This window comes from Panthera onca, chromosome B3 (assembly GCF_046562875.1).
Source record: "Panthera onca isolate mPanOnc1 chromosome B3, mPanOnc1 haplotype 2, whole genome shotgun sequence".
Taxonomy (NCBI): domain Eukaryota; kingdom Metazoa; phylum Chordata; class Mammalia; order Carnivora; family Felidae; genus Panthera; species Panthera onca.
The window spans coordinates 122153617-122172854 of NC_138344.1; the positions used below are offsets into that span (position 1 = coordinate 122153617).

General features: G+C 42.9%; 1 protein-coding gene across 14 annotated transcripts in view; it reads left to right on the forward strand.

Annotated features, from left to right (window-relative positions):
- NRXN3 (neurexin 3) overlaps positions 1-19238 on the forward strand; it is a 1572196-nt gene that overhangs the window by 108097 nt on the left and 1444861 nt on the right. For 11 of the 14 annotated variants that reach the window (XR_013556003.2, XR_013556004.2, XM_060620422.3 and 8 more), the window contains exon 4: positions 12007-12036. The exons of the other annotated variants lie outside the window; for them this stretch is intronic. Coding sequence is in view for 9 of the 11 variants with exons in the window: in XM_060620422.3 (XP_060476405.2) it covers positions 12007-12036 (30 nt within the window). In the remaining 2 variants the exon portion in view is untranslated. The remainder of the gene's footprint in view (positions 1-12006; positions 12037-19238) is intronic. 14 annotated transcript variants of the gene reach the window in all.

A 19238-nucleotide genomic window follows, 5' to 3' on the forward strand; every position in this document is an offset into this window, starting at 1 on the left:
TTAGTGTGGAGGGGTTAAATCAGATGGCCTCTCAGGCTTCTTTCATTCTGAGGATCTAGGATCCAGCCTCCAACTGACATACATTGGGGAACAGCAATCAGGAAACTGCCTTCTTGGTTACCAAAGACTCAACAGTTCCCAACATCAGTCATACCTGTACAGTATTTTGTCTTTTCTTTCCTATTCTTTTGGGCACATTTGCTTTTCTCCCTTATTTCTTAGGAAAAACACCTGAGCTTTTATTATGAGCCAGGCACTAAAGACCTAAGTTTTTGCACACATCATTTAGTTTTTTTGACATCCTCAGGAAATAGATTTTGTTATTAGGCCCATTTTACCCATGAACAAACTGAGGCTCAGAGATGTTAACTGACCAGTTCCAGCCAGAAAAAAGTGGCAGAGCAAGATGCAAACGCTGGTGTGTCTGGCCCTGGAAAGGCCTCCTGGCATCATAAGTTTCACCAGAATGTACATTCCACAAAGGTGCACCCCTGTTCACTGTTTCTATGCTCTGGGCCTGAAACAGTGCCAATAGATCATAGGAATGGAATGAATACTGGCTCAATGAATAAATAGTGCTCAGGACTCAGCTCTTAGTTTTACCCCTCACTCCTCTGAGAGAAAGTCTGCTTTTTGTATAGGTGTTCACCCTGAGATAGAAGGTAATTGAATCTTTATTCAGTGCCTGTCTTGGGCTTGGGTCAGTGGGGGATGTAGGCAGTAGGGAATCCACCATGGCTGTGCATAATTGGATTGGAAGGGGGTCCTCAGCTGGGCTAACAGTGATCGGCTTCCAGCCAGTTGCCCACTGGGGCCGGGGAAAATTCCCCCCCCCCCACCCCCACCTTGCTGTGGCTCTTCTTGATGAGTAAGTGTGGGTGGGGAGCTGCCTCCAGCTTTGGCTAACTCAAGGAGGTAGACCACTGGCCCTTGGTGCCTTTTTCTACATCATTTTAAAATCATGTCCTTTACTGTCCTGGCAAGGCAGACCTACTCGGCTGCTGCTTATGGTCCCAGTTTGTTTCTTAGTTCTGTAGGGCAAGGTCAGAGTTAGAGCTGGAAAAACATCATTAGAAATATCTCACAATCTCACTGGAACAGTACTGCCCCACCCCTCCTGATCCTGCCAAACATGTGGGGTATATAGTTATTGCTCCAGTGATGATCAGGCATTGGTGGCATTAAGAAGAATCAGTGAATGCTAAATGCACTGTAATGTGTGGGAGAGTCTCATTCAAAGATATGTATCCTCAAAATGCCATTGGTGAGACCATAGAGAAACTCTTATAGACCAATTCCTGCCTTGTACAGGTGGAAAACTGAGACCAGAGAACTTCCGTATAACTTAGGTAAGTCACACAGCTTGTATATGGCAGCTTTGTTGACCTTCTCAGTCCGGAGACCTACCTAGCAAGGTCTGGTAAGGACCTGAGCTAAGCTAGTCGGTTTGTGGGGCTAGGTCTCAGGAGGGCTAGGGAGATGAAATGCGGCTGAGGGTTGAGGACAGTGGGTCCCCTGTGGGGCAACTCAGTTGACTATGACCATGGAGGAAGGCACCTGAGGATACACTAGGCAGGTGGTCTGTTAGTGCTGCCAGTTTGTTGGAAGACTGGTGTTGCCAAGAGGCGGGAGGTGGGGCAAAGAGAGGGCTCAGATGTACCACTCTTCTTAATAATGACAGTGATGACTGCATACTTTTGAGCCTTCCCTGTGTTCGATGAACTGTGCTAAGTGCTGTCCATACGTGGTTGCACGTGATTGTTACAGTGATCCTGAGAAGATATTTTACAGGAGCGAGGCATGGAAGAGTTAACTTGCTCAAAATCCCATAGGTAGTAAGAGGTAGAGCTGGGATTTGAATTCAGGTTTGGGATGGTTTAGAGCAGTTGTTTGCAAAGTTTGGTAAGCATCAAAAATCCCCTGGAAAGCTAGTAAAGGAGATCCAGGGTTATTAAAGTAAGACATTTCCCCCGGGGTGATTCTGATAATGACCAAAGTTTGAGAACCACTGTTTTAAAGCAACATGATCTGGAAGGTAAAGGAACTTGAAAGCTCCAGCATTAGCCCCTATTTTCTACCTTGTAAACATTAAGGGAGGCAGGAAGTTGGAGGGGCAAGTGGAAAGGAGGATGGAATGAATGATTCCCCCTTTGAGGTCCAGTGGCACCTTAGGTTATGGGGCTAGTAGAGCCATCATCATAATACATTATAGTCAGCTGTGTATTGTCCTTCACAAGCCCCTTCTTTGGCCACTGTGGGCTCTCGAGGACACGAGGTGTCGTACTTTTTGAGAACAGAGATTTATCCATGCTTGCATCCCCACTACCTGTCACATTGTATGTGCTCATGAAACTGTTGTTAGAAACAGCATTTCAGGGATGGAAAGGACCCAAAAGGTTGTCAAGACTCTGTGCACCTAATTTTTTAAATTTCTTCTGTAAGAGTTCATTCAGACTTGGCTTGAACCCCTACTGTGATGAGCAGCTCATTGCTCCTTTCACCATTCCATCCCATTCCAAGAGCACTGAGTGTTCCAGAGCTCTTCCTTATTCTGAGTCACTCTAGCTTTTACCACCTGTATTGCTTCCAGCCCTTGGAGACACACAGAATAGATCTAATTACAGTCCCAGTGTTTGAAGACGGGGCTTTTGTCTTTAAGGATTTTCTTTTCTAAAGGCTAAAATATCTCCAGTTTCCTTGGGCATTCTCATACAAGGGTTTTAAGTTCTCTCATCCAGATCATTGTTTTCCAAAAAATGACTTTTTTTTTTTTTTGCATCCTTTCCAAAGAAGCATGCCCACACTACATACAGTATTATGGACATGTCCCAACCAGTTCATTAGAGAGTGAACCTACTGCTCCCTTTTTCTAGACTTCCTACTTGTATCAGTGGTGGTATGAAATACCTTTGCTTGTTTTTTTAATGACTATAGCATTAAGTTGAACATAAAGTCACTGAAAATCTTTATTGTTTTGTGTGCACTGCTGCTAAACTATTTCTCTCCCATTCCTGTTCTGTGAAATGGCTTATTTGACTTAGACTTTGGGATCATCCTTTGATTTTGTTCAATTCTGCCCTGGATTTTTAAAATCAAGCACACTAAGATCTATTAGGGTAAAGTTCTTTCATCTAGCGCATCAGCTGTCCCTTCCAGCTTCGTGTCATTTATGAATAAAGAACAATTTTAGAAAAGTTCATGACAGTTGGAGTGTAAGAACTTCTCCTTTGGGAAGAGTCTCTTCTAAAAGCCACAGTTGCAGATCCTTTAACCCTTAGGGTATAAAGCATGACTGCCTCCATTTCTTTTTTTCCATGGTATTCATGCAAGAGGAAACCCCAACCCACCTTCCACCCTTAAAGAGGTGAAATAGTTTGCAAAGGCCCTGGGTTCTTGCCTCTGCCCCATGGTTATGCCATACAGAAGCTATTGGTGATTCCTGGGTGACATTAGAAGAAATACTTTCTGTTCAGTACAGCCACCAAGCTGTAAGTACAATGTTGGTCTAGAGGCAAACAGTTTGTGGGCTCGTACAATTATATCCTACAAAGGGTTTAGTGGTGAGAATGGCACATGGTGGCAACATGGAAAGGCAAACCCAAAAGCTGGGACCTGAGTGCATCTGGCTTGGAGAATTAGTCTCAGGCTCTCTTTGTCATCAGTCCAACTATTCAGTTCATCCCCAGTACTATTCACGGCTCATGGAAAAGCCAAAAACATATGTAAATGGGTGATTGTCCCAAGTGTCAGCTCATGATTGCTGTCAGGTGATTGATTGAAGCTTTGTTTACTCTCTTCCTTTTTGATTCTGGATGGTGATCTCAGAGCATTAGTTCGAACCATTTAAAATAGTCATTTTTATAGGTCAAAAGCAGTCAACTCTCGGTTTTGTATGATTCAACCTAATAGCTGGCCTCTTTAGAGATCATCTTGGTTCATAGAGGCATAGTGTCTTTGAGTTGGAATAGATTTTTGGTAATTATCTCCAGAAACCCCACTCTGACTCTCTTCTGTGGCATTTCTGGAAAGTGAGACTTCCCCTATTACTCCACCCTCTCTGTTCCTGCCAAATTTGCTTGCTCCCTTGTCTTGCCTGTGCAACTTTAAAAATACTTGAAGGCAGCTCTCCTGTCCTTTTATTGCTTGCTCTTGTTTAGGCTGTAAGTAGCAGTTCCTGGAGCCATTCTTCACATGATGTCATTTTGGACCCCTGACCATTTTGATTTTCTCCTTTGGACACATCCTACCTTGTTAATGCTCCTCCTAGTGTATGACACCATTTTCTGAACCAAAACCGTAGGTTTGGTACATTCAGTGTTGAGAAGAGGGAGGACTATTGTCTTATTTTATTTTGAGGGGATAGGAGGTGTTGTGCTTAAGTGCCAGAATTTACATTTGTCCCTTAAGATTAAATTTCACTTTTGCCTGTCCACATCCTTTTGGACTCTGATTTTGATATATAACAAATTAGCTATTCCTTTCAGCTTTAGTTCATCACAACATCCAGACACGTGCCAATGAATGTTTTCAGCCAGGTCACCGATCAAAATGTTGAGCAGGCGTAGGCTCTGCTGTAAACTGCTGGTGAACCCCTGATAGAACAAGGAAACTACAGTCCATGATGAAGGTCAGGGAATTGCCCAGGGGAGGGCTGGTTTGGGCACAGTTGTGGAAATAGGTGAAGGTTTCTTTCAGACCCGTCTCTTCCCTTTAAATATTCCTCTCTCCTTTCCTACCCTATCTCCTGAGTTATGTCTCCTACCCAACAGTGCCAGACTTCCTCAGTCTGTGACTGCCTGTTTTTGTCTTTCCTTCATTCAAAGTCCCTGTGCTGCTCCTGTCTTTGAAGGAAGATCTTTGGTTTTGCTTTCTGAGGATTTCACACATAGGACAGTGTCAATGGCTGGGGAACCTGAGTGTGTCTCATATTCACATTTGCAGTTTAATGAGGGGAGGTGGCTTAATAGCCCTAAAATATGCCCCAGTAAGTAAAGGCTTCATGTTTTAGAAGAATCTGGGTGTGGGGACTGGGGAGAGGGAGGGAGATGGTGGCCTTTTAAAAGGGCTCCTTATTCATGCTGGACCAGAGTCATAAATAAAGTTGAATTAATATCCAGGCACTATTTTCTGCTCTTGAATTCTCCAAGGCTTGTCTCTTCCTTTATCCACCAGCACTGAAGGAGGCAGTGTGGCTCATGTCATAGCTACCATCACAGCCTGGAGAGTCCATCTGCTGGCTTAGAATCCTCACTTCACCACTCACTAATTAATGTGACTGTGCCTCTTAAGCCTTGGTTTCCTTACCTGTCAACTTGAAATTACAGCAATGCCTTTCCCATTGAGTTGTATTTAATAAGATGACACATAGCCATGTCTTGTCTGTAGTAACAAATATTAGCTATTGTCATAATTCTTTTTCCAGATTTAACCAGATTTCCTCTCTTTTGAGTACTTAAAATGCCAACTTGTATATTTCTTCTTTCTTCTCTCTTTTCCAAATTCCTAGTCACCCCGTAGTCACTGTGGCTTATGGATTCTCCTCATTTGGCCCCACCCCCTACCACCTTCACTTCTTCACATCTTCTTAGTTCCTCTGGAAACATCAATGACTATTTCTATTACCTTCTGATTTTATGTAATTACCCTTTTAAAAAGTTCTTGTGGCTTCATAGGCGTTCAGTGTTAGCACTTGGCACTTGCAGCAATTAGTGACATTTAATGTCTCTACTTCAGCATGGAAAAAGAGATGATATATGTGGATTTTATACTGGGATAAGAGTTACCCTGGAAGTGAATGAAAGAAAAGTCTTGGCAGGAATCACTTGCTTTTTTTTCCTGAATCTTTTTTTTTTTTTTTTCCTCCCATGAGTGACTTCTTTCCTCCCTTGAAATACTTTCCCCAGTTACTCAGGCAGAATGAAGGAAGGTAGGATGGATTGAAAACCATCTGAGGTGGGTGGGATATTATAGGTTTGAGAGGGAAACATTATTAGCTTAAATGATGAAGGCCTTCAACTTCTGGCCTGGTTCCTGAACACTGCATCTTCCTTTTGCCTATTTCAGTAAATGGTTTCTATTCTCTGTATCAGTCATTCTCATGACAGGCTTCATGATGGCCATAGCTGCTTACAAATGACTTTGCTTTCATAGCCATTTCCATTCTCCCAAGCTGCCAAAGCTGCTATCTCCATGGGGATTTTCCCAAAGGATGTAACAGTATTTAGAGGGCCATACGTATATTTTGCATATAATTTACATATGATTTACAGTCTGTTCTACGGCAGTTTCAATTTTGTGTGCCTTACCTACTGGTGATCTTTTTCTCTTCTTGTTCTTGCATCTACCCTGAGAACTTGCGCACACAGATAGGTAGGCACAAGAGGGTAGGATATAGCTAGAAAGAATGAGATGAAGGATAAACATATTAGACATCTTATTGGGATCCAGAATGGTCCCTGGATCCAGCTAGCATAGCACCCTGTCAGGTTGTCACATCTAGATAGGAGACACTTTTCAGTTGCTTTCAATTTTTTGTAATTGTTTTTTTTTCTTTAAAGGTGCTGTAGTTCCATAAGAATTCCGTGTTGGCAATTCTCAATATCCTGCCTATCAAAGGCTCATCCGAGCCCACCTCTGGTTTCCTACCCTCCACTAGGTGAACTTTTATGGAGCTGACTTTTGAGTCTTAGTTGAGGATCTATTCAAATCCAGAGCTCATGGTGAGATTGTTGAGGAAAGATGTGGTCCCTTTTGCTTCCCCGAGCCCCTGTTCCAAGCCATGTCTTTTCTTGAACATCATACCTGGAATAAATGCCAAACTCCAAACCCAGCCAGGTGCTAGCTAGTACCAGGGCTGGCTGTGTAGCCTGCAGGGCTATTGCTGACCCTCTGTTGCTGAGGTTGATGAGAAGACCAGTCTTCATTTTTCCCCCTTCCTCATCAGCCGCACAGATAACACACACCCAGCATAGATTCCTTTTTTTCCCTTACTAATTATATCCTTCTCAGTTAAGATTTTTTGAGCATTATTTTCTGTATCTATATTTGAAAGCCATATCGTTCCCTTTTCTTTTTTGAATGTAAAATTTTATTTTAATGTTGAATATGATGGAAAAAATAAAAGAACCTCCAAGCTATCTTCATACTTCCCTCCCATCTTTCCCAGGTTAAGTCTCAGTGCTTAGCCCCTTTTTCTTTGATGATTCATTGACTTACATGGGCACAGACCCTCTCTTCCATGAAGGAGAGGTGATATACCCTGATATTTGTCCTGACTTTCTTGCAGACATTAGACCTACATTTTAAAATGCACCCTAGACATTTTTTGCTTAAGTGATTCTTCTGTTTCCTCAACTCATCATGCTTAAAACAGAACTCATTATTGCCCTCACTGCCCATTCATCTCCCAACCCACCCCACCTTCCTATTTCTGACAATGTTCACTCAGCCTCCCATCCACTCCTCCCCTGAAAAACCTCATCAGTCACCCAACGCCTGTTGGATCCTCTTTTTCCTTTTCCTCCCCGTTGCCACAATTCTAATCTAGGCCCTCTGCCTGTGACTGATCTTTCTGCCTCTGTCTCTTTTCCCTCTCATCTATCCTGTCCGCACCATTGCCAAAGCAATCTTCCTCGACATCATTTTCCCTGGGTCATTCCCTTGCCCATGAACCCTCAGTGTGCCCCACCAGCTGTAAGATCCTTAGCCTTGAAAGTCAAGGCTTTCATACAATGGTTCCTGTTCTCATTCTTAAGATCACCTTTCATTTCTTCCTTATATGAACTGTTTATATGTGTTTGTTGTTATTTGAATAGCATGTATTACATGCCTACCATGTGCCTGACAGTGTCCTAGGTCCTTCTGGAAAGTTGAACAGGAAAGCCCATGCAAATTCACTCTGTGGTCCAGGGCTTTGGATTCCCTCTTATACCAATTGCCCTGTGGTGTTACCTGGAGTGTCCTGCATCTCTTTAAATCCTAAACCATCTTCCAAGGTTAATTTCAAATCCCACTTTCCTCCAAAAACCTTTCCTGTACACCCAGGGTCCCCCTCACAGTCCTGTGGTCTTTATTGTCTGAATTCATCATTTGACACTTAGTAATAACCAATTCATTCATTCCTCATTCAGTCACCAAACATGTACTGAGCACCATCTATGTGTCAGTTATTGTGCTAGGTGTTGCCTCACACATCAGTATGTTTTTAAAGCATAATAAAAATAACAACAATAACTCTTAGAAAGCTCTTACCATGTGCAGGCCCAGTTTTATGTATATTCACTTATTTAATCCTCAAAACAACCTATGAGTTTGGCATTATTATTATCCAAATTTTGCAGATAGGAAAATCAAGGCACAGAGATGTTCAGCAAATTTACCAGGGGTCACAAGCTAGAAAGCAACAAAGCTAGGATTCACATCTGGCTCTGAAGTCCTTGATCTTAACCCCTTTACTTCACTGTCAGATACCAGTAATATGTATCACATGCATGTTTATGTAAATATAAACACATAACATCTTCCCAGTTAGACTCTACACTCCTACAGGTTAGTGACCATCTACCATACTTGTTTGAATCTCCAGTATCTTATCCAGTCTTTGCATCTAGTAGGTACTTGCATCACTTGGTTGGTGGATTGTTAGTTCTTCCATTCATTTGACCAGCAGGGGTGGGGGGGAGCGGGGAGTGGAGTGGTGGGGAGGGGTAGCAGCTGAGATTTTTAACAGCAGGTGGGAGAGTCTGGGAATAAGAGGGGACAGAAACCATTACAGAATAGAACTGGACACTCTGGGATTCTTGGTTTCCAGTTCTTGACCCTTCAAGCGTTGAGAATAGATTTGTATAAGAGAAGATACTGATATAAAAGCTCTTGAAAGTGGAATAAAATTTCCTTGTCCAAAAGCAAAATAAAACTTAAACCATATCATGGTTGTAGTTTCTCCCTTCCACCATCCTGTCTCTTGTCCATTTTGCTTCTTTGCCTGCAAAACCAATTTTAACATCAGGATCCCAGATTTACATTCTTGGTCTAATATTTCTATTTAAGATTTTCGTAAGTTGAAGAATATGAATATCTTGTTCGAGTTGCAGTACTGCAACTACATATGTAGCTTAATAAAGCCTGATAAGTACATATTTGAATTTAAAAAACACAGGTGGTGGATTATTTGCCTTTTAAAAGGATTCTTTCTTTTACAAAAGGATCCACTGCAGGGTTTCATTAAATATCCAGTTCCTCTTAATGCATTTATCATACAACTTAATTTACCAAAATTTGATTTATATGCCATTCTAAAGGGGTAGCTCTCAAGTTCTAGTGAGCATGGGAATCACTTGGGCAACTTGTTCAAAATTCAGACTTTTCCCCAGACTCCTTCCCAAGATTCTAACTTATTAGGGTCCTGGGTCAGGGGCCCAGGATCTTCATTGTTAATAAGCATCCCCAGGTGGTTGATGTAGGTGGTCCCTGAAATACACTTTGGGAAACACTGCTTTAAAGAAACACATGTAACACATAGATGAACCCCATCTCCAGGGCTTTGGATTCCCTCTTATACCAATTGTCCTGTTTAATCTTCATTCAGTACATTTTTTTTTTACAATATCTATTTGAGTCAAAAAAAAGACAAGACTCTACCACGTCTTCTCTGAGCTGTTAAACATCTTTAATTGTAAGTGTGAAATGTTTGTCCTTTCATTTTTAAATTTAAAAAAATTCTAAACTTTCCCCACTAGCTGTATTTAGATGTAATTGATGTACAACGTTGTGTAAGTTTATGGTGTACAGGGTGTTGATTTCATATATTTAAATATTGCAAAATGATTAGCACCATAGTATTAGCTACCACCTCCATCTCTTCACATAATCACTATTTCTTTTTCGTGGAGAGCGTTTAAGCTGTACTTTCTTAACAACTTGCAAATATATAATACAGTATTAGTTTCTTTTCATTTTTAACCCCTTCTTTTGCTCTTAGGTTTCTTCTTGGATCTTCTTCTCGTTTCTTTTTTTTTTAATTTTTTTATTGTTTATTTATTATATTTGAGAGAGAGAGACAGAGTGCAAGTGGGGGAGGGGCAGAGAGAGAGGGAGACACAGACTCTGAAGCAGACTCCAGGCTCTGAGCAGTCAGCCCAGAGCCCAGCGTGGGACTTGAACTTACAAACCACGAGATCATGACTTGAGCTGAAGTCAGACACCTAAGGGACTGAGCCACCCAGGTGTCCCTTCTTCTTCTCATTCTTTTTTTTTTTTATTAAAAAAAATTTTTTTTAACGTTTATTCATTTTTGAGACAGAGAGAGGCAGAGCATGAATGGGGGAAGGTCAGAGAGAGAGGGAGACACAGAATCTGAAACAGGCTCCAGGCTCTGAGCTGTCAGCACAGAGCCAGACACGGGGCTCGAACTCACGGACTGTGAGATCATGACCTGAGCCGAAGTTGGACGCCCAACCGACTGAGCCACCCAGGTGCCCCATCTTCTCATTCTTAATTCTTACAACTCTCCTATGAATATTCACTTTTACACATAACCCACCTGCCTGCCCCAGACCTCCCCTTTAGCGCTCTTGATCTGGATGGTGAAGGCGATGGCTTGGTGCAGAAATATCAGGCATTTTAGGAACAGTGACTTCCACTGAGGCTTCTCTTAGCCAAATATAGGGCCTTTTGTCTTCTCTCCTATTATCCTTTCCCAAAAAAGACAAAAAATTATTTTTTAATTTTTTGATTAAATTCAACCCTAACCCTAACCCTAACCATGATTCCATTCCTCTGTGAGTATATTAATCCTAGGTCTGCCAGAAATGTGCGTTTAAAATATGGTTATAGGTTAATGAAATTTGTTTAAAAACTAGATTCCATGACATTTATGACACATGTATCTATGTATTTAATATATCATTGATCTTTTAAAACTCAGATGGTTGACCCATATTTTGCCTCTGATTACATTTCTAAGTCTAGTAATCTCCAAAAACATTTAGGGATTTCTATACTTTATGGAGATTTTTCTCCTTTGTTAATCCTGTATGTCCCTGAATTTCGCTTTGGGCAAAGGTTCTGTGTGGTGATACGGAGTTTGTCAAATATCTCCAGTAGTAATCAAAGCGATGGTAGAGCAAATAACTGGTGCAGTTCGTTACTGGTTGGAAAATCTTTTCTTCTAATAGATTTATCAGAGTTTACGCTTCTCATGAAGTAACGAGCTCTTAATAGCCTCGCTTGACTTCCTTAAGAACATAGCCAGAGGTTGTGTTATTTGTTAATTGGGATTTTGGTGTACCTTCTTTAACCCATTCAGTGCTGGTCTCGACCTCCCTGATCAAGGGCCAGAGACCTTCTAGGACAAGATGGGGGTGGGGAAGCGATGGAAGGCAAGGCTGTGGTCATCACTGTCCAAGACAAAGGTGAGAGGGGAAACAGTTTCAGGTTGTCTGAGCAACTCTTGGAAGCAGGAACTCATTCCATTTTTGTAGAAAAGAATATCGTATCCAGAAAATAAAATTGGGTGGTAACCTCTGGATGGTGGGATTACAACGGATTTTTTTTTTCTTTTCTGAATTTTCCAAAACTGCTACAGTGACCATGTATTAGTGTAAAAAGCCATTTAAAAGAAAGAAGGAAACATGCTTGGCCTCACATCTTGAGTCTCCTTCCTAAGGGACCTAATCTTTACTCGATTTATTTCAAATCCTGAGCATTGCATAGAACAGTGGCGAGTGGAAGGTTCTTAAGGTGAGGCCCAGAGCAGTTCAGTAAACCAAAGAGTGTCCTTGACCCAGAGGGTTGACCTGGAGGGCCGCTGTTCTGTCAGCAGCAGGGAGGTGGCTTCTCAGTGTTGGTTGCATGTGTGTGAGTGTGGATGTCCTGCCACTCACTCCTCCTCTTACTTGAGAACTAATTGATGATTGCATTGCATTGGGGATTTTTAACTTTGTCTTCTTTCTTTTTTCCTTCCCCTTCCCCCTCCTCACCCCTTTCCCCCTCTTTTCCTTCCTCAAGGCCTCTCCCACCTCATGATGAGTGAACAAGGTAGGTGCTTTGTGCTTGTGGCACTGCAGCTGCCTGAATTGCTTGCCTTTGTGCCTCTGGCTGGTTGCTCAGAGCCTCATTGTTGCTGGCAGGCCATTCGCTGCCTGTCCCTCCTGCTGTGGGTCAGGCTGGCAGCGTGGCCACCCTGTGGTGGGGGGTACCTTTCCCGATGCATCTTGGTTTCCTGTCCCCATCATCCCCTTGGCTTGTCCATTCTGCACCACCATTTGTCATTCTGGGCGCTGGCCCTGCCAGGCTGCCTCCAAGAGAGAAGCATGAAACAAGGCATGACGGCGTCGATAATGGGGGTGAATGAAGCTAATTTCAGAGCAGCAGAGCGGTTAACTTCCTCCTGCTCCTCCCCAGGCCCCATGCTGGGGCCCTGTGGTTGGGGGAGAGGAGCTGGGCTTCTCCCTGAATTTCACTCTGAGTAAAGGTTTGCTTTTTGTCTTCCCCTCCATCCTACTGCCCATTGTAATGACTTTCAGCCCCACATGGTCAAAGGAAGCCCTTGGGGGGTTGACTGTTTTCACTTTTATATAAAAGCAAAAACCACCGAAAGAACATGCTAATGTCTTCATGGCAGGATTCTAACTCATTATACACCCTGAAGAAAACTGCATATAAAGATCTGTAAATTCAGCATCTGCAACCTAAAATATTCAAATATGCAGGGAATGAGCTGTGCAGGAAATTCAGCTCAGCTAAGCACAGGGTGGGCTGTGAATGAAGCCTTTTTCTCCTAAATAAAAATTTTCCACATCATCAGCCTAAATCAGGATTTGAGAACTGAGCCTACTTAAAATTGTCTTTTCCTTCACTGTTCAATTGCTACTATTGTGTTTCTTCTGAGCCTTGGGATGATTGCAAGATTGGTCTACCTGCCTTGCCCTGACACCCAAAGAGTATACTTTAATTTCTCTTGTCTGTTTCTTTTGAAAATAAACACAGGACTCAGTGTCTCTTTTGGAGGGCCTAAGAAAAGGGGAAGATGGGGTCCTTCTGTGTTTCCTGGTTTTTCTTGATCTTTTGAGGAGGATGGGGCACTCCTGAAGGGCCAGTCTCCCTTCCCTGTTCCCTTACACTAGACCCATCAGATAGTGTTGCCATAAAGGGGAATATGCTTAGATACAAGAAACCACTCAGGGCTGAGAGAAGTTGCTTATGATGTCCAGGGAGCTGATGTGGGCAGTTTTGGGCATCCTGACTTGATAAGACAGTGTAAAGAGGAAGCACACTTTCTAGAAGTGTATCCTCCAGACCTGAGCCAAGATCTGTGATGTGCATTCCAGACTTTCAGTGAAGATACTGTCTGATACAGAGTGAGTGTCAAAGAACAGAGCTGGAGGCAGGAGGTCAAGTGAGTTTGCCAGTGTTAGATGGAACTCTGGAAGAGACTGGGATGAAGCCTCGCTATTCTTGTCTGAGAGTGAGGGAAGTTATCTGCCAACAGCAGGTAACCCTGAAGTGGGTATGAGCAGAAGGTGTGATTGATGTCAACCTGGTGTTTGGGAGCTTGAGAAAGTTAAGCACATCTCTGTGAAGCAGGATGACCCAGGCTCTATGAATTGCTGGATCTGGTGGCCTGACTTTGATAGCAAGTTCCACCAGAAAAAGCAGACCCTTGGAGTCCTGATGACAAGACCCCCTTTCATTCTTGCCTTGTGCTCCCCTTTGCTCTTTAGGGGTCCTCCTAGCTTCCAACAGTAGCTTGGGGGTGTGATGGCATCATGTGGCTGCTGTGACTGGATAGAGACTAGGCAGATAGGCTAGGCTAGTGGGACTTCTTTAATCTTGATTTGGCTTATTTTAGACCCTTTGGAGGTGCAGCTCAGGTGTTTTGGAGGGCTCAATCCCAACATTGTTATGAACAGCATGTGGAGATTTGACCTGTACAACTCCTCCACTTTCTCACCCCCTCCTCAGCTTCTCGTGGGTCCCTGGCATCAATGTGTACCTGAGTAGAGAATTCACACACACTCATGTACACATGCTCTGGAGGTAAGTCAAGTACTTTCTAGAAATAGAGTCTTTAGGCAATGAAAGAATGACAGACACAGATACTGGGAGTTCCTCTTTAGAGAGTTTTTCAAGAAAGGATGCAGAATTCTTCTGGGTGGTCAGTGCCTCTAAATTTTTAAGTTGCAGTTTGCAGTTTAATATGTTTTTAAGAAGGTCCTTTGATTGCATTCCCCTCCTTTCCTGTTTTCCCCACTTTCTACTCCCTTCTCTGTTCTTGCCCTGTGATGATTGTCTAAATAACCAACTCTGCTTCCCATCTATACTGCTTTCCTTCCCCTATTCCTTCAACATGAAAGAAATATTTCTGTATGGTTCCCACGGATTCTCCAGAATTTGTATCTGATGCCTGAAAATATGTCTGGAAATATTTAGGTGTGTTGTGTGTGTGCCACCTGTGCATGTATGTGACACTCTTGGTCCTCAAGACTCATGTTAACATTGGGAAAATACCAGCGGACGTGGCTTCTCTGAGACTTTCCCTAAGCAGTTTTACATACATACCAGTTACATTGGTTAAGTGTGTGCAGTTTCACATACATGTGGCCACGCGGTGCTTTTGCATGCAGACTTGGTCACGTTCCTAAGGATGGGCCTGGGAAGAAACGAATGGGAAAAGCTTAAACATGAAGCTGGTGAAGGCAGCCTTGCTGGTCACACTGTTTTGGCTTGTTTAGGCTTCATGTTTGTGCCTTTGTTTGTGCTGCTTTCTCCAGATATTGTAGTGCTGTTGCCTTTACTGTTGTGGCTTTTTGTTATGTATGTTACATTTCCTTGTGTGTCTGCAGTGTGCTGATGTTTTCCTCTCCCTGCTCTCTCCCTTTCCCTCTCTCTCTCTCTCTCTTACCGTCTCCATGGTGGACACCTTGCTTCCTCTACTTCATTGGACCTTCCACTTCATTTCTGTAGGTAGAAGTAAAGGTAGAGATCATTTTATTTTTCTCATTATAACTATCAATCTGCCTTCTGAAATATTCATGTATCCAAGGGGAATTGTTGATTCTGATGAATACAATCCAGATTATAACTGAGTGCTTTTAACAACAACTTAAATAAATAAATAAACAAATTTAAAAAAAAGCCAATGCTATCATTTCCCTTCAGTGCACTTCGTGTTCAGTGGTTGGGGATCATTCCGAGTTGGCCTGCCTCTCTCGGAATCCAGGATGGGTCTTATCCATTATGGCATACTATTTCTAGCAGGAATGGGAGACTCTGAAAGTAGTTATGCAGAACTATTTTACTTAAACATGGGATAGTCTAAGATCCCCTCCCAGTAAACGTGTTGAAGGAACAGGAGAGATGTGAAAGGGCCTAATGTTGTTTCTTTTACTCGGGGACAACTGCATTCAGGGACAGCATTTGTGAGGGAAGGATGATAGACAAGAAAGGGGAGAAGAATGGTGAACTGCTTGACATTTAATGTGAAATTTTGGAGATATTTATGTATTGCTGTTTTCTCTTCTGTGTTTCCTGCATTTGGGGGAGTGGAAATGTTCTGACTGGGGGCAGTGGGCTAAGAAGGGTGGGACCGGGGCTGTGGAAGAACACAGGAATGACAGTGCATTCCATCGGAAGGAGAACACGGAGAGAGGTAACACTGGATTTTCGCTTCCGAAGTCAACCTTTTGCCAGGTAGGCAGGAAAAAGGAGAGGTGTTGAGCGGGTGGGCTTGCTCCAGTGCTCTGACATGGCTTTCAGCTTTACACCTTTGGAGACCACAGCTCACTCTGTGCCAATGAAAGCTATCAGAGACGCGTGCCCAAGAACCTGGCTCACCAGCTCAAACTGGAATAGCTGTGCAGGAGTGAAGGGAGAGGTTAATTGATAAATTATAAATGCGTATCTGCATCTGCATCTGGTTCTCCCCTCTTCCCTCCTAATTCTCCGGCCCCATCTCTGTGGATCTGTAGGCTGCTGCTTGCTGCAAAGGCCAACAAATAACAGGAATAGGAAGTGTGAATTCTGGCATGAGGATGTTGGAGAAAGAAGGGACTGATGGGTTATTGAACATGCTGATTTGATACTAGTCTGTGAATGGGCCATCTCTCATTTGAGTCCCATGCTTTACTGGATTTTTGAAGTTATGGATGGTTACCTTGGAAGCAGTTTGGTCCTCTCCATTTTGGAGGTGGTCAATTGCCTATTTTTTCTTTTTTTACATGAATCACAGGCAGGCTCATTCTCTGAGACTTGTCATGGGAAACCCTTACCCTGTTGTGAGCTTGGAGCCTTTTGAAAGGAGGTGGGGATGAGGGAAGAGGAGGAGGAAGGATGAATGGAAGCATACAGTTGGCTGCCCCTTCCACTTCTCTGCTTTATTCAACCAGAGGTGCCGGCAATCTCCTCATAGGCAAAGCCACCAATCCTTGCCCAGAACTCAACCCTTCTGAAGCATGTGGCACTGTGTCCCCTGCCTCTTCTCCCACTGGCTTCTACGAGATCACATGAGAATCACTCTTCCTGTCTTCCTCCCTTCCCACCCCTCCAGCACTCTCCTTTTCTTTCCCTAATCCCCTAAACCATCCTGCAAGATAGACCTTTTTACCTTTTGCACATGGGTGTCTTATTTTCTTTCTCTGGCCACTGCTGCTAACCACTGAACATGTCCTATGTTCCAGCCATTGTGCCATATACTTTATATGCCTTATCACAATCCTCATACCTGTTTAATGGTGTAGGTGATGGTATTGCCATTGCTTTATGGATGAGTAGAACAAGGCTCAGAGAGCCAAATTACTTAAGTCGGATGGCTACTAAGTGGAAATGAAACCCAGAATCTGGGTCTCTAACCTCTACTCGTACTGCCTCTCTTGGATCCAAGGATGACTTCCGTGTATGTACCTCCCAACTATTTCCCTGGCACCAACCTGTCTCAAGTTCCAGCCTGTCACTTTGCATTCTGTGGCACACATATCCATATCGCTGTCCCACTACTATAACCTCAGTATGTCTAAAGTCAGTCTTCGTATCATCTGGCCAGAATCCAGGTTCTCTTTCTGACATCCCTATTTTTGTTAATGGTGTCCCTATCCACCTCATCACCCAGACTTGAAAACCAGGAATTGCTTTCTATCTCTCCTGAACTTTTCTGTTCCCAGGTGATCAGTGGAGAGAGCTTGTTGGGATTCTTCTCTGGAATGTCTCTTGCATCTCTACTGCCAACACCCTAGTTCACTTCCCACTTAGCCCTTATTAGATTATTGTCTTAGCCTAATTAGTACTCCCACCTCTATTCTCTTCCAGTTTGTCATTAACTGAGAGGTGCTTAAACCCTGCTGTCCACCAAATGCAGTGCAGGATTAGCTATCTCATTGTCAAAGCCATCCATCCCTAATATGACCTTGTTTACCTTTAACCTTCTCTCCTGTTAATCTTAGATGCAAAATTGCTGCCAAATAGGATACCAGATAACCTTACTGGACCTTTCCTTGTCTCCTAGCATTACTTATTCTGTGTCTCTCCCCTGTAATAGCTCATTCCCCCCCTTTTTTCTGCCTATCGAAATCACACATAGATTTCATTTCCTAGTTGATGTTATCCTTGAGTGCTCCAATCAGAGATGAGTTCACTCTTCATGTATCTCTCTAATATTTTATGTTAGAGTTATTTGAGAATTGGGGCACTCTGCTCTACAAGATGGCAAGTATGTATAAGACAAACATATTCATTTGTTAATGTCCAGATGTGTCTAGTATGGTAGGTTACATGTAGAAGGGACTCAGAATCTCTAATCCTTCTTATCCTGCTGTCAGTCATTTTCCTAAAAGTGAAAATAAAGAAAAATTAAAATTAAATCAGATCATGCAGCTCATCTGTTGAAAAGCTTTTGAAGGATTCTCATTGTATAATTGTCAACATGCCTTCCCAGTTTTATTTTCTATGATATTTTCCACTCCATACTATCACTCCTGCCAGCTGCCTTTCTCCTGAAGTCAACAACTCACTCTGCCTGAATCCACAGTATGATTTCCTGCCTTTGGTCTTTGGCCTGAGCTCTGCCCTCTTTCTCGAATGTCCTTGGAACATCCTTCTCCTCCTTATCATCCTTTAAAGCCAAGCCTCCTAGGTGTGCCAGATTTTGTGCTTCTGTTATAGAGTACCTGTGCCAAACTGCCTTGAATAAGTTTATTCATGTGTTTCAGGCATCCTCTTCATAAAGGACAGAGGCTGTATCTTGGCCATTTCTGTCACCCACACTGCACTTAGCTCAGTATTTGGTCCCGAGTTGTACAACAACCTGTGCCCCTTAATCACTACCCTCATTTCCCCAACCCACTGAGCAAAGAAGCCCCAGTGGGTCATGGAATGAGGCCAAATGTTCTGGTTCCAGTTCTTTCCTCACCGAGGCCTTCTCTTGGCCCTGTGTGTGCAAGTGACAGAGGGAGATGGTCACGGGTTGTATCAGAATAAAAGCGGGAAAGGCCTTTGGGTTTATTCTTAGGAGCTGGTCAGAGAAAAGAAAGCCTTACATCTTGTCATTCTTTAAAGCTGAACAGCCAAGCAGTGAACCCATAATGGAAAGAATTATGAAGTTAAATATACAAAACTGAGCAGGGTTTAGGCTATAATGATAATATACAAATGTATATATTTGTAATGTATATAATGTATATATATGTATATATGTATATATGTATAATGTATATAAATGTATATAATGTAAATATACAAAACTGAGAGTGTTTAGGCTATAATGATAATCACCACATTCAGGAGGCCTTTGGCTGCACTGAGCCGAAAGCAAAGTGACTACCTGGAGGTGGCCGACCAAAGGAGTTACTCAGCAATGTGCCTTGGTCAGCTTTTTTGACCTGATTTTGACAGTCTTTGTTTAAGTGTTTAGAGTGTGTCTTAGCCTCTATCCTCCTTTTCTTATTGATTTGGGGGTTGCCCATTCTGGGTTAGGTTACCAAATACTTTTCCTTGAAACTGAACTTAGAGTAGGTGTTGCAGACTCAAATGTCAACAGAGGCCTGATAGGTATCATCAAGGAGTAGATCTCATGTAAGAAAAATTCTAGGGTAAGATCGACAATGGGGAGTATTGGGGACCGTGGCAAACTGGAGAGCACAAATCCTGTCTAGGGCAGCAGCCTCTGCTCCAGCTGCTTGCTGCAATGAAGAATGTGTGCCCACGGGCACCTGGGTGGCTCAGTTCGTTAAGCAACCAACACTTGATTT